The 21,939-nt window shown below is 40.4% G+C and overlaps 1 protein-coding gene across 4 annotated transcripts in view; it reads left to right on the top strand.

The window, feature by feature from the left end:
- The first annotated feature begins 2,286 nt into the window (after positions 1-2,286).
- Positions 2,287-21,939, top strand: part of MAP3K20 (mitogen-activated protein kinase kinase kinase 20) — a 197,048-nt gene continuing 177,395 nt past the window's right edge. Inside the window, exons 1-2 of one of the 4 annotated variants that reach the window (XM_039469825.2) lie at positions 2,287-2,486; positions 17,187-17,379. In XM_039469825.2, coding sequence (XP_039325759.1) covers positions 17,221-17,379 — 159 coding nt within the window. In that variant the 5' untranslated portion in view covers positions 2,287-2,486; positions 17,187-17,220. Of the gene's footprint in view, positions 2,487-16,050; positions 17,015-17,186; positions 17,380-21,939 lie in introns of those variants that run through there. The other 3 variants (XM_074399461.1, XM_039469826.2, XM_003921859.4) reach the window with 3 other exon arrangements.

Raw genomic sequence — 21,939 nt, 5'->3', positions numbered from 1 at the left:
AGTTTGAAAAAGCAGTCAGTATTGAGAATACATACTAGACTATATTTATTGGGTCTAGGGCCTAAAAAATCAATATAATCCATGGGAAACAGGCAGCTTGACAAAAGAAAAACCAAACTTGAGGCAATCAGTTCATGATACGATCATTACATATTTATTTCAGCTATAGACAATACATATGCAGGTACAACAGAATATAAGATATGACCTCAAAGGGCCTGCAACCTATTTGGGAAGACAGGAAAATGTCTACTAGATTATCATTTAGACATGTTTGTGAAACAAACCTTTAGTGTTCATTGTTCCTGCTGGCTATTCTCTTGGCCTAATTATGTGAGGAAAACAGAATGAAAGAAAATGATGGGAAGCAAGTGCAATGTGGCTAAAGATATTAAAGCTATTAAACCATGTGCTCCCAATTTAAAGCAATACATTCGGGGTTTTAAAGCCAGAATCTGTAACTAACTGCTAATTAGTCCCTCTTATTTTGCAGAGGAAGAAACTGTGGCCTATCTTGCAAAGCATTCTAGCTGATACCCAGTGGTTCTAAGACCAGAGGTCAGGTTTTCCGACCCTCAGTCAAGTGTCCTTTCTATCACAACCAAGTGCCTCCGAAGGTAAGGTAAAATGATTAGAGTCATCCTATGCCTGGGGTCTATGCTAAAGAGCCTTAGTTTCTCCTTGAATGGATTAGATGGAATCATTTGGAATTATTTGATTAGACCTCCATTACAAATTTTTTTCCCTGGCAATTTTCATCAATTCTAATTTCTCAGTTACCAAAATAAAACTTATTAATGCTAAAATCTCCAGTCCTAATCAAAGGGCAAATTAATCTGAATGTCAGACTAATAAATTGTTTTTTAATCTCTATTCACTCATCATTCCACTTTCATATCTTTAGCCTGTTGAATGACTTACAAATTTTCTATTTCACTCTTGACCTCTTTTCTGAATTTCAGTTTCATATTTCAGTTGCTACATCTCTACCTGTTTTTACTCCTATGACCTCAAACTCAACATGAAGCCAGCTTCCCTTCCACATAATCCTATTTCTGTCAGTGACACCATCATTCTTCCAGTCATCCAGGTCTGAAATCTTGGCATCATCTCTCTTCTTCTCTTCTAAATCTAGTGGTTTACCAATTTCTGTGGGATCTTCGAGAAATATTTAATATTTCTCTCAATTCCCTTTTTTTTTTTTTTTTCTTTTTTGAGACAGGGTCTCTTTCATCCAGGCTGGAGTGCAGTGGCACGATTGTGGTCTACTGCAGCCTCGACTTCCCCGGCGATTCTCCCACCTGAGCCTCCCTAGTAGCTAGGACTATAGGTGTGTGCGGCCACACTGGGCTAATTTTTTTATTTTTATTTTTAGAGATGAGGTCTCACTATGTTACCCAGCCAGGTCTCAAGCAATCCTCTCCCTTTGGCCTCCCAAAGTGCTGGGATTACAGGCACCACACCCAGCCCATTTCTTGTTTTTAATTCCATTTCCTACCCCCTAACTTGGGTCCTCGTCATGCCATAACCGGGTGGTGACAATATCTACCACTCACCCTGCTTCCATCCTAGCAACCCAACCTACAACCACTGTGGGCTACTCTCTCAAAATGACTATTTAAAAACCCAAACACCCATTTCACTCCCTTGATTCTAATTTTCGGCAGCTCCCCAGTGTCCATGGGTAATAAAATTCAAATTCAAAATCCTGGATAACGTGGCCCCTGCTCTTGCAAGCTCCTCTCACTTTTCCTTCACAGAACCATCCTCCCCAGTCAGACATTTCTTTTCTCCCCAACGCCCATGTCCACCTTGGGCTTCGGCCTGTAATGGACTCTGGCTCCTCATCTGAGTTCTGTTCAGTTCAGATGGAGAGCAGCAGACCACGGCCCCAACTCAAAATGCCAGAGGTACCTACCGATCCTTCTAGGAAAGCAGCCTTCAGACCTATGTCCCCAGAAATCTCTACATTGTCCCTTTCCCAACTAAAGGATCTCTTGTAGGGCACAACACAGCCTCTATTTCGTTGGGTCCCCAGAGCCTGTTTGTTGAGGAGGGAGTTGAAAGAGGAGCAGGTGTGTTAACTTGTCAAAAAGATGAGTTAAGATGCTGGTGGAGGGGATGCACCCCACGGCCTCCCCCGCAGCGGGGCAGTTGTGTCTGCGGGGCCTCGGCCGGTCCTGGGGCGCGGGGCGGATGGCGCCCCCCGGGCGCTGGCCAGGGAGCCCGGAGAGCCTCCCCACGCCCCGCTCGCCCGCGCGTGTGAAGGGAGGGCGGCCCGGCCGTTCCGCGCCTGGAGGTAGGTGGTGCTGTTGCCGTGACTGTCTTCCTCATTGGCGCCGCGCGGAGAGGCGGAATGTTCAACTCCTGACTCCGGAGGAATCGTGGGAGCCGCGAGGGCCGCCGTCGTCCCGACCCCCGCCGCCCTCGTCGCGCGCGAGGCCTCGGCGCCCCCGGCTGCTGCTCGCGCCCGGCCCGGGAGCCAGGTAGGGGCCAGGCCAGAGGCCGCGGAGCGGGGGAGGGAGGGGGCGAGGCCTGTCGGGCTCGCGAGTCGTCCCCGCGTCTCGGGGCCGAGGCGCCGCCGGGGCCCGGGAGCCCAGACGGCCTCAAGAGGCTGCCCGGGCTCCCCTCCCTGACCCAGGGCCCGCCCGGCGGCGGCGGCGGCGGGAGCGAGCGTTCGCGGCGCCCCGGGAGTCCTCGCGGGACCTCGGCCGCGGCGCCGCCAAGCGCGGTTCTGGAGAGTTCGGGCCAGTCCCACGGAGAAGTTGGCGCCCGGAGCCGCGGGGCGCGGGCCGGGGCGGCTCGGGCTTTCGCGGCACGGGCAGGGGCCCCGCGAGCAGCACAGCCGGCCAAGCGCCGGGCGGCTGGAGCGCTGCCGCGGGGCGAAGCGCGAGACCCCCAAATCAGGGCGGGGTGCCGGCCGCTTCCCAGCACACGCCGTGCGTGCGAGGAGGGACGACCAACTTCTGCTTTCCTAAGAAGTCGGCCGCGAGCGGCGTTGCGTCCCATCCATTTTCCTTCATTGTTTCCCTCACATAATTAGGCCAGGAACAATGAACACTGGAGATGAGTTTTACAAGCAGGCGTACATGTATCCAGAGCCACCCAGAGCCACCGCTCCCCGCCCTTCCTGCCCCGGGCTCGGGCAGCGTGGAGCGCCTGCCCCCTCGGGCTTCCCCCTTTCCTCCCACCGGAGCCGGCGGTGCCCTGTTCGGGGACCCTCGGGGAGCCGGCTTTTCGTGGTCCCCGAGACCTGCACCAGGCCTCGCCTGGCCTCGCACGCTCATGACAGCCTTCAGAAAACTTTAATTCAGGACTGGCTGGATGACTTCCGATTGCCTCAACAAAAAAAAAAATTGGGTATCTCTGTTAGATCGCCGAAAATGTTTCTGATGCCCTTTGAAATCTCCCATAAGCGTTGTTTATGGGGAACTTTATTTTTGTTAGTTTCTGTAATAACGAAAGCAACACAATTCCAGGTATAGTACAGTAAGCAGCTCTCATTAATAATGGTGTGGGAGAATCGTCGTACAGAGTGAATTTGAGGATTTTTGAATTAAGACTGGTGAAAACTGTATTCCGACTTTAACCCTGAAGCTGTGTTAGGGGAGCCTTCTTGCTTCCCTGACCTTAGTTGAAATGAACAGCTAGGATTTACTGGATCCAAACCTCCAAACACGTTTAAAGACAGAAGTAAGCAAGTGATTCAGGGCTACTTAATGCCCTCTTTGTAGTAGGCCTGTCTCCACAGTGAAATTTTGCTTGTTTTTCAATTAAAAAAAAAAAAATGTGATGGCTGCATATTTAATTATGGTTTTGGCCATTTGTAGAGCCTTTGTTTTAAATTCCTGCTACCATAGTGAGATTTAGGAGATTGTAAATGAATAGGAATTTAGTTTGGGAAGAGAGAATTAAGATTAAAAAATGGTCTTTTGGACCACTGCATTGTTTATTTTAATCTTTTGCAATTTAATTCCTATTATAAACTTTTTGAGATTATTTGGGGAGTTTTTTTAACCTCAAAATATTATTGTTTAAATAAAAAATTGTAGTGATAATAATTGCAGAATAAATGACCATGATGCAATTGCCAGGACTTTTTTTCTTGTCTAAAAAAGCAAATAGATGATTGATCTGTTTTTCTTATTCTTTTAGGGAATACATAAGGACACACTAAACAAAGGGAGAGAGAGAAAAATATCCAAATATTAAACACGCAGACTTGGATCTAAAAATGGATGGTCAAAGATCTTGGGAACTAAGGGGCCTTCTTGCCAAATAAGGAAACTTGGCAAGTTGCACTGTGTATTTTAACTTAGCACAAGAGTGAGTGTTATTGGCAATATATTGGCTCAGCGCCTATCTGGAATGAGCAGTGAAACTGACTTCTGTAGGGCTGCAGAATTACAAATAGGAGGTCTGAGGGGTGTGGAGTGAATAAATTGGATCATCAGATAAAACACTGGAGAAATTACAATGATGTTGCATGAAAAGAAGTCAGATGTAAGGTGAAGCTGTTAGTGTGGAATGAAAGAGCAAAATGGACAGTTTATTTTAGAAATTGGTAGATTTAGAGGAGAGAATCGATGTTTTTTTGTTTTGTTTTTTAAAAAGACTGGAAAAAGGTGTTCGTGGGGATATAGTACTTCTTGGAATAAGATAGCCCTATGTCTGTATCCTGAGATGCTGGAATTAAAAATTAATTTAGATCACTTGTTTTCTATTTTATTCTATCCAGGACAGATTGACAGGCTGTGACTTTTCTATCTAAATGTAATAGGAACAGTTAAGACACCTTTTGGTCTTACTGCAAGGAAGATTTAGGCTTTTTTTTTTTTTTTTTTTTTTTTTTTTGTAGCTATTCACTTTGCCCAACTACATAAAAATAAGCAGAGTTCCAGCTGTGACCAGAAAACTGTACCTGGTAAGGGAAGAGGGCTGTGAATGCTAGAGCTTAGATTGATTTGATTGATACATGAGTGCTTTTATGTCAGACCTTCCTATGGAAAGCGGAAGCATTGATTACACCTTAACAGCTCTTAAGTAATCCCACCACAGTAGAAGAATGTGTGAGAACAAAGCAGTCACACATCTGATGCTGTAACCCCAGTGTCTTCAATTGTAATAGGAGATTAAAGCCTCAGATTGAACTTTAGGTGGATGGTAAGCAATCCAGTAATTACTGTAATAAGAAAGGAGTTAAAGAGGGAAAACAAAGGGCAAATGAGAAGGAGGAGGCAGAACGTTATTAACAAAAAGACACTATATGGTAGAAAACAATGATATGACTTTGGAGTCAGGCCTGAATTTGACACAAGTTGTGTCACCTGTAAGTTAGGTAGTTGGCTTGAGCTACCTTCACACCGTTGATCTTCAGTTTTCTCACATATAAGTTAGGGACAGTAGTACCTGTTTCCTAAGGATAAGTACAGTCGTGTCTGTTAACAATGGGGATAGGTTCTGAGAGAACTGCACTGTTAGGTGATGTTGTAGTTGTGTGAACACTGCAGAGTACAGTTACACAAACCTAGCTGCTATAGCCTACTACACATCTAGGCTGTGTGGGATAGCCTCTTGCTTCTAGGCTACAGACCTACATAGCATGCTACTGTACTGAATAGGCAATTGCAGCACAATAATAAGTATTTGTATCGAAAAATAGAAAAGGCATAGTAAAAATGCAGTATAAAATCTACAGTATCAAAGATAAAAAAAAAAAAGTAGACCTGTGTAGGGCATGTACCATGAATGGAGCTTGCAGGACTGGAAGTTGTTCTGGGCGAGTGAGTGAGTGGTGAGTGAAGGTAAAGCCCTAGGACGTTACTGTACACTACTGTAGACTTTATAAACACTGGATACTTAGGCTATACTAGATTTATTTAAAACTTCACTAATAAATTCATCTTAGCTTGCTGTAACTTTTTTGCTTTATAAACTTTTTTAACTTTTTGAGTCTTGAAATGACACTTAGCTTAAAACACAAACACATTGTACAGCTGTAAAACAATACTTTATATCCTTATTCTGTAAGATTTTTTCCTGTTTTTAAATTTAAAAAGTTTGTTTTGCTCTTTACACTTTCTGATAAAAACTAAGACAGAAACACATTGGCCTAGGCTCATACAGGATCAGGATCATCAATATCACTGCTTTCCACCTCCACATCTTGTCTCACTGGAAGGTCTTCAGGGGCAGTAATGTGCTTGGAGCTGCTGTCTCCTATGATAACAATGCCGCCTTCTGGATGCCTCCTGAAGGACCTGCCTAAATTAACTTTTTTTTTTTTTTAACTAGAAAGAGTACACTCTAAAATGAAGATTAAAAGTATAGTAAATACATGAATGAGTAACATTTATTATCTTTATCAAGCATTGTGCCCTATACATAATTGTATGTGCCATACCTTTTTGCAACTGGCAGCATAAGTTTATTTACACCAGCATCACCACAAACACATGAGTAATGCATTGTGCTATGATGTTAGGAAACTGTGCCACCACTTAGCAATAGGAATTTTTCAGCTTTATTATAATCTTATGGGTTTGCTGTTATGTATGCAGTCCATTGTTGGCTAAAACATAAGTTATGTTTATGGTGCATGACTTTATGAGAAACCACTTAGAAATGCTTGTACCAGTGCCTGAGATTTCAGTCACTGTATCAGTGTGGTAAAGAAGGACGTTTTCCTACATCTCTCAAGTCATACACAGAGCTGGTTGGCCCACTAGTCTAGTCTGCTTTCTCCTGCTGGAGCAGTCTGTCACAGCCTTGGTAATTTACAAGGAACAAGAATAATTTATTTGGCTCATGGTTCTGGAGCCTGGGAAGTCCAGGAGCATGGCTCTGGCATCTGGTGATAATCACCCATTGTGAAAGAGTGGAAGCAAAAGCAAGCAGCGAAAAAGGCAGCTGAATTCCTGAGATCACTAACCCACTCCCAGGATAACAGCGGGAATCCGTAAATGACCTAATCACCTCTTAAAGGATCTGCTTCCCAGTACTGTTACATTAGCAATTAAGTAATTAAGTTTCAACCTGGGTTTTGTTGGGAGCATTCCTACCTTAGCACTCACTTCTTCCAGCCAAGGCTTGCCTTTGGTATCCTGTTCTGTTCCCAAATCATACTCATGTAGTGGGTAGGTAGGTTTTCGTAACTACTCTCCTGCTTTGAGTATAAGGATTTCTAAAGTGTGCTTTAGAACCGCTTGGAACCATTCACATAGCTGATTTTGAGCAAGGCTCAACATCCTTCTTTCTGGACTTATCTCTGGGCTTCCGTTTAAGAAAACCAAGAAGAAAAGGAAAGAATTGCAGTCTGCGCGTCGTGTAGTAAATATTTGCTTATTCAACTTTTCTACCAAAGTACCCTATTGTGGGGAAAAATGAATGTTTTCCTTCAAGAATTAGTCCCTATAGCCACAGATACTCCAGTACAAGCAAGTACGTGCTTTAAAATTTTGTATTTAATCTTAAAATTTATGTGGATTTTGTATTCTAACCTACTCTGCTTTACCTAAATTGAACAAATCTATACAAACAGATGCACATTTATTGCCCCAAATCTTTTTTACTTTAGAAACACAATCTTGCTATGTTGTCCAGGCTGGCCTCGAATTCCTGTGCTCCAGCATCCCCCTACCTGACCTTTCCCAGTAACCGGGGGTAAGGGTATGTGCCACCTTGCCTGGCTTATTCCCAGAATGTTAAAGTAAAATTGATGCTGTAGGACAGCTGTTTATTCATATCACCTTCTGTGCAGTACCATGTAATACCACCTATGGAAATGAGCACACAAGGAGCATGGGATTGATCCTGATAAAGAGTACTGCACCCTGAAGCCTTGCAGCCCGGCACACTGCATGGGGTAGTGCAGTTCCATTTTGCTGATAAATGAATAGGGGTAGATCATCATCCAAAGGTTTTCTATGTTAGGTGGTTATACTCTGGCTTTCAAGATGAAGAGAGCTCTTTGCTTTGGGAATAGGGTGAGTGTGGGGAGAGGAAAGTTTTAGGATAGAAACCTGGAATGTGGCCCTTTGCTTCCCACCCAGTTTGGGAGGAGAAATCGAGGAAGATGGCCCAGTCATTTCCATTATTTCCATCACTGATGTTCCCTGTGCTTCTCCGTGATGTTTAGTGTCGGGATCATGACTGCTTCCCTCAGAAAAGGAGGGAGACCGTCTACAGTAGGTTAGTCATCAAACTCACAGGGTTGGAGTGGACCTTAAAGCAGCATTCATTCTGTTCTCCTAGCTGTTGCAAGGGTCTCCCACTTCACACTCCACGTCTCATTGAACCCTCTTGGCGATGGGTTACTCACTACTAAAGAGGGTGGCAGATATTTTTGTTGGCCGACTCTAATAATCAGGAATCCTTTTTTTTTTTTTTTTTGAGACAGGGTCTTACTTCATGCAGTGGCACAATCATAGCTTATGGCAACCTCGAACTCCTGGGCCCAAACTATCCTCCTGCCTCAGTCTCTCGAGTAGCTGGCACTATACGTAGGCATGAACCACCACACCTGGCTAATTTTATTTATTTTTTTGTAGAGATGGGGTCTCACTATGCTTCCCAAAGTGGTCTTAAATGCCTGGCCTGTAACCGGTACTCCCAAAGAACTGGAATTCTTTCTGTAACTTTCATCCACAGACAGCCTTGCCTCTTGATCATCAAAACACAATATAAGGTCTTAGTCTTCCCTAGATGTACCATCTCCATTCCTTTCACCCTTCATCTTAGATTGAGGTTACCATATTTTAACCCTTGCATTCACCCTTCTCAGGGAGTATTCATTCCAGGCATTCAGTCCAAAGTTGTACCTATCTGTCGGCAGCTAGGATGGTCTCTTTCTATCTGACAGAAAACAGTTCAGGGTACAAACAAGAGCTGAGTAGCAGCAAGACCTAGGGTGAGAGCAGGATGGGTGGGAGGTGGCGAACTGAAGTGAGCCTTGTGTACTTGGGCTACAGCTTCCTCCCCAACCCTAGTCCTAACACCTGTGAATTCCTCTTCTAGCCAAGCCCTAGAAACCTCCCCTCTCTGTGCACCCTCACTCTATTCAACTCTGGCCCGATTCTCTTCCTCATGCCACAGGAAGCTCCCAGTTACTCAACACAAGAAGCCCACGCAGTGGCCCATGCTGTGCCACAGGTTGTATCCACTTTATGTTTCCTAGTTGGGCATCGGTTAGAGCACTAACACATTTCCACGCAGCACTTCTGTGGCATAAGCGCTCCCACCAACTACATTCCTGTTCCTCCTATGTTTTACTTCTGGTAATATTTTTGGTAAGGAAGTGTGTTCTGGAAGTTGCTTTTTATTAGTTGAAACATTCAAATTTTTACATATTTCAATAAGAGTGTCTAGCTCATTTTTATTATGTTCTAACCACAGAGCTACATTACTTATATGGTAAAGATACAGGAGGAAGGAGAACATGAAACAATAGTTATTCTGTTTTTCAGATTCTTATTTAAAGTGTTGGGTTCTCTCAGATATCCATACCTGAAGTCCTACTCAGTATAAGATAGACTGTTTTTCTAGGAGCAGCCTTGGAGGAAGAAGGGAAATATGATGGTAGATACAGTACTAGTTGGTTCTGTTTATGTACCTAGTCTTGCAATGTTTTTTTATTTTTATTTTTTTGAGACAGAGTCTCACTGTCTCCTGGGCTGGAGTGCAGTGGGGTGATCATAGGTCACTGCAGCTTCGACCTCCTGGACTCAAGCGATCCTCCTGTCTCAGCCTTCCAGAGTGCTGGTATTACAGGTGTGAGCTATTGCACCCAGCCAGCTTTTATCTTTTTTAGTGATTTTTTTAAAAAAATAGTAGAATAGCAGTCCTGTTTAGGAATAGAATCTTTGACCTTGGTGTTATGGACAAATACACTGAACCAGAGCGTTCCTCATTTTTTTGAAGATAAGACTTGTAGGGGAAAAAAAATTGCAAAACAGTGATTCCAAGTGGTGTTCTTTTAATAGACATGATATAGCACATTTTATTAATTTATTCACTGATCTATGTTAAAGAGGCTGAAATAATACTAGCAAGTTTGGCAAAATAATTTGCTGAATACTGAAGGCTCTTTTCAAAGAGTCTTTTTTTGTCAAATCCAGGTCATGATAAAACAAGTAAGTTTTTCTTCCTATGTTTTCAGAAAGTAAACTGGCAACCGTACTTTTTTGAAGACGGGGGAAAGGAAAGCATGAATTAGGGACAGGATAAGAGGAAGGATCTAAATTCAGAAATACAGGCCTGCATAAAACCGCAAGATAGAAACATCCAGAGAGAGTTCAAAGACCTTTTTTCTAGTAAAGTTTATCCTTTTATAAAGTAGATTTTTATTTTTATTTTTACTTTTAGAAATGAGGTCTTCATATGTTGCTCAGGCTGGGCTCAAGTGATCCTCCAGCCTTGGCCTCCCAAAGTGCTGGGGTCACAGGTGTGAGCCACTGTGCCCGGCCAAAGTAGATTTAATTTTTTATAAAAATCATCACTTGCAGGTATTGGATAAGCAGGTTATAGTTTTCTGGGGGTTAAATGTGCATTGACTCTGCAGCAGATAAGGTCTGAAAGAAGACAGTGGTCACTGGGGAAGAAAGGGACAATCCAGGACCCTACCAAAGTGAGGGCTGTCATTGAATAAATAGATCTTAGAAATGCTGATATCCAAAAAGTGCAAAAAAAAGAAAAGTATTGTGTTTTAGCAATTGAAATTTTCACATGAAAAAAGTTTAAAATAAATTATAATTGCTAACTAGTAAGATATTTCAGAAATGACCAAGACCAAAAACAGCAGTTAAACAGAGGAGTGAGAAAGAATTAGAACATATGCGAAGAGAGGAAAAGGATTTAGGGATCAATAGCATATTTATTTGTTAATAATTGCTCTGCAAAACTAAGAGATACAATATAAAACAGTTCTGAAAATGGGGAGAGGAAAGCTATTGAGGAAAGCGTACCTGACTGTAAAAGCTGAAGGATAAATATGATATCAATGCTTACTGAAATAATAAAACCATAGTTTCCATTAATTGCATGTATCCATAGGCTGGGAACTATGCTCACATGTGCACTTTCAAAGCACTGGTATTATTGCCAGTAAGAACAGTGAGGTCAGAGAGGCACAGTGCCTTGCCCAAGTAGCTAATAACAGATTTGCTGGTAGATCTCTCTAGCAGAGGTCTTTCCTCTGAATCATACTACTGTACTTCCCTGTTGCGATATCTCTTATATGGAAGTGAGATTTATTAATGAAGTCAAATAATCCTATGTAAACTTGATAACTTTGGGGCAGTCAGTTTTGTGACACTGAATGGAAAAGATTTGGAAATGTTTTATTTATGCATCTAGAAATGCCACAGTCTGAGAAAAAGTGATTTGTTAAACTTACCAAGAGGTGGAGGGAGGGTTCAAACTCATATCAATCTAATTCTAAAACCTTGCTTTTTGATGTTAGAACTGCAGTGGGGTCATTTTGTTTTTAATTTGGGGCAAAAGTAACAGTGAAAAGACAACTGACTTATTTGAGGTCAACACAGATCTGAAAAATCAAGAAGCAAAATAGCAGATCTGTGAATAAGAAACTTAAGTCTATTTTTTTGGACCAGAAGATTGAAAACTTTAAAAGTAAAATAATTCTTTAAGATTTCCTATCTTCATATGGTTCCACTTTTGATAATTAGCTGATGTTGCTATATATGCTTTCAGCAATTTGGTTAATCGTTTTTTGAATTTTAATTGAAGGAAAATTTTTTTAAATGTTTGACATTTTACTCAAGTAGTGAAATGATTGGATTCAACCACCAAATTATTGATTTTCAACATTTACAGGGTTGTGATGCCTTATTATGCTTTGGTTTTTGTGACATTTCTGCTCTAACTTACCCTTCAGTGTTGTGTGGTAGATACTTTTTAAAACAGCTTTGAGAGTTTATGAAACAACAGTGAGAATGCTACAAAATTAGGACTGAGCATTGTTGCATGGACAAAAATTGCCCTTTTTCTGTGTAAAAGCAATTCCTTTTTCAATTCTGAGACAGAGCCTTGCTGTGTTGCTCAGGCTGGAGTGCAGAGGCCTCCTGGGTTCAAGTGATTCTCCTGTCTCAACCTCCTGAGTAGGTAGGATTATAGGCACATGCCACCATGCCTGGCTAATTTTTGCATTTTTAGTAGAAACGGGGTTTTGCCATGTTGGCCAGGCTGGTCTTGAACTCCTGACCTCAAGATTGATCCACCCACCTTGGCCTCCCAAAGTGCTGGGATTGCAGGCGTGAGCCACCACACCTGGCCAAAGCAATTCTTTTAATACAGTGAGATGAAAACGTTGGATTTGATTTGATATACTATGTAAATAAATATATATAGATGACTTTTTATTAAATTCTGGCATATTCAGTGGAAAATACATTTGAAAAATTAGAACATAATTTTGTCAAGTAGTAGTCTTCCCCAACAGGCTCGAAGTATAAATAATTAGCAACTCAGATTTTTCATTCTTCTGGTCATAAATTGATCCCCTTAGAAAAACGATTCTTAAAAGAGAGAAAACTCAAGGGAGACAAAAACTATATATATGGTCTAACTTCCATGTAGATGGGAGTGGAAATCTCAACCAGATTTTTCAGCTACATCCATGATACTTTGCCAGGCTCACTAGAGTTAAACCTGTACTCATACATACTAGATTACTAGGTTCTTCAGTATTCAGATGGAACTTAATTTTTTATGGTTTCAATAAAACAAGTAATTGTATAGTTTCATTCACAAATAGCCAGTTCCCCTATGGCAGGGTGTATTGCAAAGTAGCAGTGATTCTGAGACGAACCTGACTAGTTGCCTCCTGTCAAGGGGTGAAATCCTGGAGAAGACTGCATCTCAAAGTTCAGCCTTCTTCTGGCACCCTTAGGTCAGTGTCAGATGTGACTGATCCTACCTCAGTTCATCCTTATTCCCTGGGCTTGTTCTATAGCATAGGACTTAGATGGATTCATATTGATCTCATCCTGCTTCAGACCTCTGCCTTTGTTTTGGAAAGGATTTCTCTACTCCTCCTTCTTCCCTAACGCCAGGATTCAGAGGGACTGAGTACTGGAGGTCTCAAATACACTCTCCTCAGTCTCCCAAGAAGCCTAGGCAGAAGTTTCCAGATCAGAATTTGGTTCAGAACCCCCTAGGGCACTTGTAAAAATTATATACCTTATGTTTTACATAACTTGCTTGAAATCTCTCCAGCTGCAAAAGGTATAATCGAATAATAACCAGAAACTACTCACTTAATCAACAAATTTTTTTTTAATGGAAAAGCTGCATCACTGTGTACCTGGCTGTGTAGTGGTGCTGAGGATCCAGATGTAAACAGAACTGAGTTTGACTTTAGGGAATTTAGAGTCTGGTGGGAATTAAGTGGGAAAGATAAATGGGTAAAGAAAGGTGCTGTGGTACAGAAGAGGGAGAATTTAACTCTGCTCCTGAGACTCAAAGAGGTGGTCAGGGATAGGAATTTGCTGGGAAAACAAAAGTATTTGGAGCAGAGACACTAGCCTGTGCAGAAGTGTGATGTGAGAGGTCAGTGTGTTTTGGGAACTGTAGACAGTTCCTCATGTAGTATGGGAAATGAGATGACGTGAAGTCAAAGTGGCTGTAAGTGGTAAATAAATACGCAAGAAACTTTCCTGGAATTAGAATACATGAGTTACAGATTGAAAGAGTTCACTGAGTGTTCTACCAATGAATGAAAAAGACTCATTCCTAAACATATCCTATTAAAATTCAGGATTTCTGGCATAAATAGAGGATCCTAAAAGCTTTTGGAGAGGAACAAATAATATAAAAGTGGTTAATAATCAGTAACATCAGACTGCTTGGTAGCCACATTAGAAACTAGGGAAAAAATGAAGTAATACTTTCGAAATCATATGGGAAATTGTTTCCTACCTAGAACTGTATACCCAACCAGGTACCAGTCAGGCATTTTAGGCTATACAGATTCTCAAAAAATTATATTCTGTGCGATCTATTCAGGTAGCTAATGGGAGATATGTCTTGTTGAAACAAGAGAATAAACCAAGAAAGGGAAGACAGGAAATCCAAAGACAAGGTTCTCACAGAGCAAAAAGGTGAAGGAAATTCTTAGGATGGTAGCCAACAGAAGTCCCAGTCCAAGTCAGGCCTAGAGAGTAACCATTCCAGCCAGATTGAATCAGGATGAAGGGCCTAGAAGGGACGTCCCTAAAAAAAAAAAACCAATGTGAAAAAAGGAGGGAAATTACTTGTTTTAATTTTATTGAGAGGAGTTTTGCAGCTCCTAGGAGAGTTTAATGAGGTGAATGTGTTAGGAGTATAACAAGCTAAGCAAACAACAACAACACAGGGAAACTAACAGAATCAAAAAGTTATCCAAGGAAGGAGATGTAATTGTTGAATTCTAGATGGCACTGCTGGGAATAATATTTACTTTGTCAGATTACTGTGAACACTGTTGACTTAACCAAGTGTTACAGTACAGTTGGAAGCTGGGAGGTTTGGGCAAGTGTGCCATGTTTGTATGCATGCCATGTTTGTTTGTAAAATGGTATATGAGAACTAAACTCTTGTCTTCCACAGAAGTTAGTAGATAATATCTAAAATGGAAAATCAAGAAATAGGAATATAAGCACATTTTTGAGAAATAGAGTTCAGTACCAGAAGAAAATACTAAAGGAATTGAAATTAGTTGGGTATGGAGAGTGGGACTTGGATGTGGGGTATGGGGAGGCAGGAAACTTCTCTTTTATGATAAGCTTTGTAGTTCAATTTCATTTTAATGCTTTCATTAAAAAATTAACAGAAATTTAAACCTAGCATCTCTAATGCTGAGGGAATCTTGCAAATGATGTTGGACATTTGGTTGAACCAACTTTTTAGATTGCATGTTTATATACCTACCCTTGGCAACATCCTTAAATTTTATCCAAATTTTGTTCTTTTCCGTGTTTAATTAAATGGGAATTACAGAAAAAGTTGGTAAACTGTTGATTCACATATGTTTATAGATTATATTTAGATACTATAATGTTACCCCCACTCATATTTTTATGTGGAGTATATCTTCTAAACTTTAGAGAATGAACAAACAACCCTTCCTCTTTCTTGCCTTCTCTTCAAAGTAGAGCAGTGTTTGACTTCATGAGAGAAATCGGCATTCCTCAGTGACCTGATTTTCCTGAAATGGGGTGGCTAGCCAGCTGCACGCTAAGATCTCTGAGCTGCCTGCGCACATCACTCAACAAAGCCCCAAGCTGTTTATGGAGAAACGTTGCCGGTTTATATGGACACAAACCAACCTCTTCTACCTTTTTATTTTTTAAAAAACTCACAGAACAATGGAAAGAGTAGTAAAATGCCCAGATACCTGTCACCTAGACGTGCCACTTCTTAACATTTTGCCATACTTGCTTGCTTTCTCTCTATATATATATCCATGCGTTTTTGTTTTTTTTATTTGGTGTGTGTTTTGGCGGACAGGGACAGGGATGAGGACTGAACCATTTTAAAGTAAATTATAGACATCACACTTTAAAATGCATTTCCCAAGCAATACATCTGAGGACATCCTTCTATAAAACAAAAATACCATTATTTACCATGGATAAAATAATATCATCTAATGTATGGTTAAATATGCAGATTTCCCTGATATATCAATAATATTTTCTATAGTTTTTTTTAACCCAGAATCCAGTGATCATAAATTACATTTAGTCATCATGTTTCTTTTCTTTTTCTTTCTTTTTTTTTTTTTTTTTTTTTTTTTGAGCTGGAGTCTCACTCTGTCACCCATGCTGGAGTACAGCAGTGCTATCTTAGCTCACTGCAACCTCTACCTCCTGGGTCCAGGCAATTCTCTTGTCTCAGCTTCCCAAGTAGCTGGAATTACAGGTGCCCACCACCACACCCAGCTAATTTTTGTATTTTTAGTAGAGACAGGGTTTCACCATGTTGGCCAGGCCAGTCTCGAACTCCTGACTTCAAATGATTCACCTGCCTTGGCCTCCCAAAGTGCTGGGATTACAGGTGTGAGCCACCATGCTCAACCTAGTCATTGTGGTCCTTTAAGTTTTCCTGATGCTAGAAGTTTCTCTGCTTTAAAACAAACAAACAAACAAACAAAAGTTTATGACATTCACAATTATGAGGAGCCTAGGCCAGATAATTTTGTAGAATGTCCTAGAAATATAGATTTGTCTTTTTAGTCCCTCATTATAAGGTTCTGGTTTACACTTTTTGCAAGAATATGTGTGCAAACTTTTTTTATCCACCATTTTTAAACTTTTTGTGGAGGTTCAAAATTTTAGCCCAATTTTCATCCAGTTTTTGTGTTTGTGAGTCTTGCTAATCTGTGGTTTGGCATAGGGTGTTAAGAATGGCCACTTACCTGGAGAATAGTAAAACTCCTTAGACCCTAGGAAAGATCACTGTAATAATCTCTGGGAGGGGTAATACGTTTCTCTGGAAACAAGCATAATATTTTTTAACGTCCTTGGCAGTATTCTTTGGATGACTTAATATATTGTAATCAAGGACAAATTTTTCTACTCTTCAGTTAAGTTTTGTTACAGTATGCAGTCGGGGAGCAAACACTGCCAGCTTTTCTGTCATCCCTAAGCTGAAAGTTTGTTTTTGGAGTCTAAACATTTGAGTATGTGTTCCGTTTGCAACCCTGCGGCTGTCCTTGTGCCAGGATGCTCATTGGCTTAGGTTGTGTATATTTCGTGTGAAGGGAGTGCAGCGTGGAGAGGTGGCATGCCTCAGATGCCAGCTGAGCGATGCAAGCTTGCCATGGAAAGCATGCTTCCCGTCCGTCAGGGCTCCCTGATAGGAGACCTGGTGACACAGTAGCCTTTCCGCAGAGCTCCTCGGGACGTGTAGGAAGTGCTGCAGGTTTTGTCTGGGGGAAATCTGAGCCATTTCTCTGTGGACAGCTGTGTTTCAAAGTCTGGGCAGGTTGCTGTTGAGTTTTGCGTGGGCTGCCAGGGTGAGTGTTTTCATTTCGATTTGTTTATACTCCTGCTTTTCTTCTTCCTAAGTCACCATGACTTTCTGGAAGTCTCACCGGACTCGTTTGTTATATATTATCTAAAGTAGAATTCAAAGGATTTAGCTGAATAGATTTGTAATTCAATTTTTCTTTTTCTTTCTTTCTGCAGATTTTGTGGAAGTATAATACTTTGTCATTATGAGATGTCGTCTCTCGGTGCCTCCTTCGTGCAAATTAAATTTGATGACTTGCAGTTTTTTGAGAATTGCGGTGGAGGAAGTTTCGGGAGTGTTTATCGAGCCAAATGGATATCACAGGACAAGGAGGTGGCTGTAAAGAAGCTCCTCAAAATAGAGAAAGAGGTAAGGTCTTTTCCTGCTGACAGAAACAGTCACGATACCACTTATGTAAGCGTTTTCAACCTCGAGTTAGAGGATCACAGGGCTGCAAGGGACCAAGCAAGGCCTTTGGGGCTGATCCACGAGGCCGTTTCCCAATTTCCATTCTGGGAGCCCCATAAATAGAAATTATTGCAGCGTGTGCTTTATGGGTGAGTTCTACAAGGGGTCAGCTGAAGTAAGAGGATTTCTTTCCAGGGCATGAAAGACCAAATGTTCTCTGAGCTCTGCTGGAGGCAGAGGTGAGATTTCAGACCTTCCTAGGGTTCAAGCTTTTCTCTTGGGCAACGAGAGGGGTCGGTAAAGAGTAATGTGTAAAGTTTTCGTACCCATTCCATTTTCTCTGCTTGAACTTCTGGTCATCAGCAGTTGTGTTTTAAAAGATAAAAAGCACTATTTTTTTTAAGTGAAATATGCAATACCTGTGTCTTGGATTTCACCTCTACTTAAGGCTAATAGTGGGCTTCGTATTTTATAGAATTAATAGGAGCCAGACAGAAAGCTGCTCTCCTGGTAAAATCAGAAAAGGGTCTTAGCTTTCAGAGTCTAGGATTTGTGCTCATCCTAGATGAGCTCAGAGCTCTGAGACCTTTCATCTTTCTCAGGAATGAGATACAACATAGTTGTCACATTCAGTTTGGTACCTTGAGAATAAAACTACTTGCAGAGCTGACCTGCAGGGACTCAGCAGCATTGATTACTTCAGTAGCGACCCTCTGGAGCTGGTTTTGGTCATTTCTGTTTACATCCTGTTTTTGGCTAATTATTGTTCAGTATCTTTTCAAGTGAACTTTCCCATAAATATTCTTTAATCTCCCTGGATGATTTCATTTTTTTCGTTAACTGCTGCCAGTGATTCGTGGCAATTGATTAGAGAAGGAAACCCAAATGGTAGTACTTTGTGGGTTTGCTCCCAGCAGTGCTGTGTAATTGTGTGATCATCAGCTAGCTGTGTTTCCAGTTGTTGAAGCCAGGTCAGAAGGACTAAGATATCTCTGCCTTGGAGTATTGGTGGGTTTTTGGAAGGCATTAAGAAATAAGAGCTGTTAAAGCCCATCCAGAAAGAGCAGGAAATAAGAGTAGGTATAAGAAAGTTACTTTCCCTTTCCCCCATTTCTTGATCAACAAAAATTTTTAATGGTAGCCAGTAATAAATCCATGTCTTACCTTGGACTGAACCTAGTCCTTTTAGCTGGTCAATTCATGCAGTCCTTTATCGGAAGCATTATTGTCTCCATTTTATCCATTGGAAAATAGAGCTTTGAGAAATGTATTAAGCTGCCTCAGGAGGGGCAAATGAAATACAGGAGGCCAGAACCCTCTGCTCTTTAGTTTTTAACTCTGAAACCTCTAATTGACCAGGTACGAAGCGAAAACTAAACCAGCTCCATCCATTTACAGAGTTATTTATAAATATGCTAACATTTTAAAGTTTTGGATTGCACAACTTTAGCATAAGGAACTTGTTCTTACACAATTACTGGATGTGAGAAATATTTTATGAGACACGAAACAGATTTTGATAGGAAAATATGAATTGTAACCCATTTACTCCAATACCCCCTTCCCAAGCATACGTGCATAATACCTTTTCTTCTGTTCTTGGGAAAGCCCGGAAAGTGACCCGGAAAAGTACTGGAGTGAAAGCAGGAATTGGAAACTGCAGATCTTGCTTTTTTGCAGGTATTTAACCTGAATGTAGATAATGCAGAAATTGAGTTGATTCCAGTACACTGCAAGAGCACAACTCATAAACCTGCAAGTAGGAAAAACAAAACCCCCACTTCTGCTTTGGGGCTGAGTCAGTGATTGTGAGTGATAAAGAGAAACAGCAAATTATGGCAAAGCACCCCCATTTGTACTGGATCAGCATGGATTTAAGATGTAAAGAGTTATGGCAAGGGTTGGCAGTTACTAGCAAGGAAATATACATTTCTTATGTAAATAATTGTTCTGCTTTATGAAATGTGTGTGGCTTCTAGCTAGGTGTTTTCTGAGTGGTAAGATAAAGGCAGTAAGCCCTGAATTTTTTCCAAATTTATATATCCAGTTCCATGTCAGTTGGTTGTTTTTTGCCAATGAGTTTTAGGAGCAATGGAACGTTTAATAAAACATTTGCAACTCATTTCATGTGACTCTTTAAGAGCAACTTAATATTAGACTAAATATATGTTTTATGAACTTAGGGAAATGTGGAGAAAATATATACCAAACTCTTTAACTTTGTTTATGTGAGAGGACAAAAGAAGACTATTTACTTTTACTTTATTTGTAGACCTCCAGTGTAGTATGTATTACTTTTCTCTGTTTTAGTGAGTGTAATATTACTTTATTTAAAAACAAAAAAGGAAGACTGTATTTACTTAAAATCTTTTTTTTTTTTTTTTTTGAGATGGAGTCTTGCTCTGTCGCCAGGCTGGAGTGCAATGGTGCAATCTCAGCTCACTGCAACCTCTGCCTCCTGGGTTCAAGCGATTCTTCCATCTCAGCCTCCTGAGTAGCTGGGACCACAGGCGCACCACCACACCCAGCTAATTTTTTTTGTATACTTAGTAGAGATGGGGTTTCACCCAGTTGATCCCAAGAATAGTTGGATCAAGAATGGTCTTGATCCCTTGACCTCGTCGTGATCCGCCCACTTCGGCCTCCCAAAGTGCTGGGATTACAGGCATGAGCCACCGTGCCCGGCCTACTTAAAATCTTTAGCTCTTTATAACTTTATTAAAAAAATTTTTTTAACCTAGAGAAAAATTACAAGAACAGTACCATGAACTCTAGTACACTATATTCTTCCTCTAATTCATCATTTAGTAGCATTATATGCTTTCTCTGTCTATATTATTGATTTGTATGTATTCATATATAGTGTATGATTTTTGCTGAACCGTGAGAGTACATTACAGATGCCATATACCTTTATCCCTAGATACTTTAGCATCTTCCAAACACAGCCACAGTACAATTAACAAATTCAGAAAATTTAACAATGATAACAATAATGTAACTTGTTACACAGTCTATATTCACATTTTTCCAACTTTTGCAATGAGAGTTTTCGATGGTAATTTTTCCAACCGAGGATCCAATCCAGGATCATATATTGCATGTAATCAACATGTCTGTTTAGCCTGGCTTAATCTGGAACATTTTCTCTGTCTTTTCTGTCTTTTAAGATGCAGACATTTTGAAAGAGTATAGGACAATTGTTTCGTAGAATGTTCCTCATTTGGGGTTTATGTGATTTCCTCCCCCAGTCTCCAGCCTAGTCAGAGTTTATGTAGTTTTGGCAGGGAAACTGCATAGGCCATGTGTCTTTGGTGTGTCTTAATGGGTATTTTGTGATGTCAGTCTCATTATTGGTGATATTAATTTTGAACCCTTAGTTAAAAGAGGTTTACCCAATTTCTCCACAGTAAAAGAAAATACCTATTTTTCCTTTGTAATTAATAATTAAGCTATGGGTAGAAACTTTGAAGCTAGGTAAATATCTTCTCAGCAAACATTCACTAATGTTTTTAGCATCCATTGATGATTCTTGTTTGGGTTAAATAGTACTATGATGGTTTGCTATACAGAAAGTAAAAAGTTCTAGCGTAAGTGAGTTTGCCCTTCTTGTTTTTTTCTTTCTTCCTTATTCATCTATCCATTCATGTCTTTATTGTTTGATTGTAGACCTGAAGACTTTGAAATTCAGAATGTTATAATCCATTAGTGTTACTCATTTTCATGCTTAAATTATCCCAAAGTTAGCAAGTAAGAGCTCTTTCCAGCTGGCTCCTGTGTCCTTTTGATATGTCACCATCATTTTTTTGATGATTTTCTTCAGGCAGAAAAAGATATTCTAGGCTCATCTAGTTCCTGTCCCATTCCTGGAGTCAGTCATGTTTTCAGGAAGCCCTGAGTTATATACCTGATTTTGGAGTATGATATTTAGGAACCAAGATTCGGGTAATAGGATTGTTTACTTTAGATTTTTTTTAAAAAAGAATATTGCTTTTTTTGGGCAGAAATTGTGGCTATATCTCAAATTAAATGCTTTCATAAATAAAATTTATTTTATTTCATATTTTATATCATAAATATGAAAAAGTTCACATTTTATTTCGTAAATTTTATTTATGAAAGCATTTTATTTGAAATGTAAAATCATGTCTGTGGTTAGCTAGAATCTGTGATACACTGCTATTAGAAATGTAAATTGGTAAACCTTTCTGGAGAAGAGTTTAGCAAGATGTATCCAAAATCTTAAAATGTTTACGTCTTTGGGCCAGAAATCTTACTTCTGGGACTTTATCCTAAGGAAATAATCAGAGATGCGCAGAAAGAAGGATATAATAATACGAGTCTTCTCAGATGTGTAATGGTGAAGAATTGGAAGTTTCAAATTATGTTGCAGTTATATAATTTATTTCTCTTCCATTTGGAAGAACATTTAGAAAGCAAGAAAATTGCTAATTATATAATGGTAAGAGGTGAAAGCAAGTTACAAAACATTATATATAATATGATTCCAGGTATAGATTT

The sequence above is a fragment of the Saimiri boliviensis genome, chromosome 5, assembly GCF_048565385.1.
Source record: "Saimiri boliviensis isolate mSaiBol1 chromosome 5, mSaiBol1.pri, whole genome shotgun sequence".
NCBI classification, from domain to species: Eukaryota; Metazoa; Chordata; class Mammalia; order Primates; family Cebidae; genus Saimiri; species Saimiri boliviensis.
The sequence above is the reverse complement of the archived record's forward strand: the minus strand, read 5'-3'. Positions and strand labels throughout refer to the sequence as shown.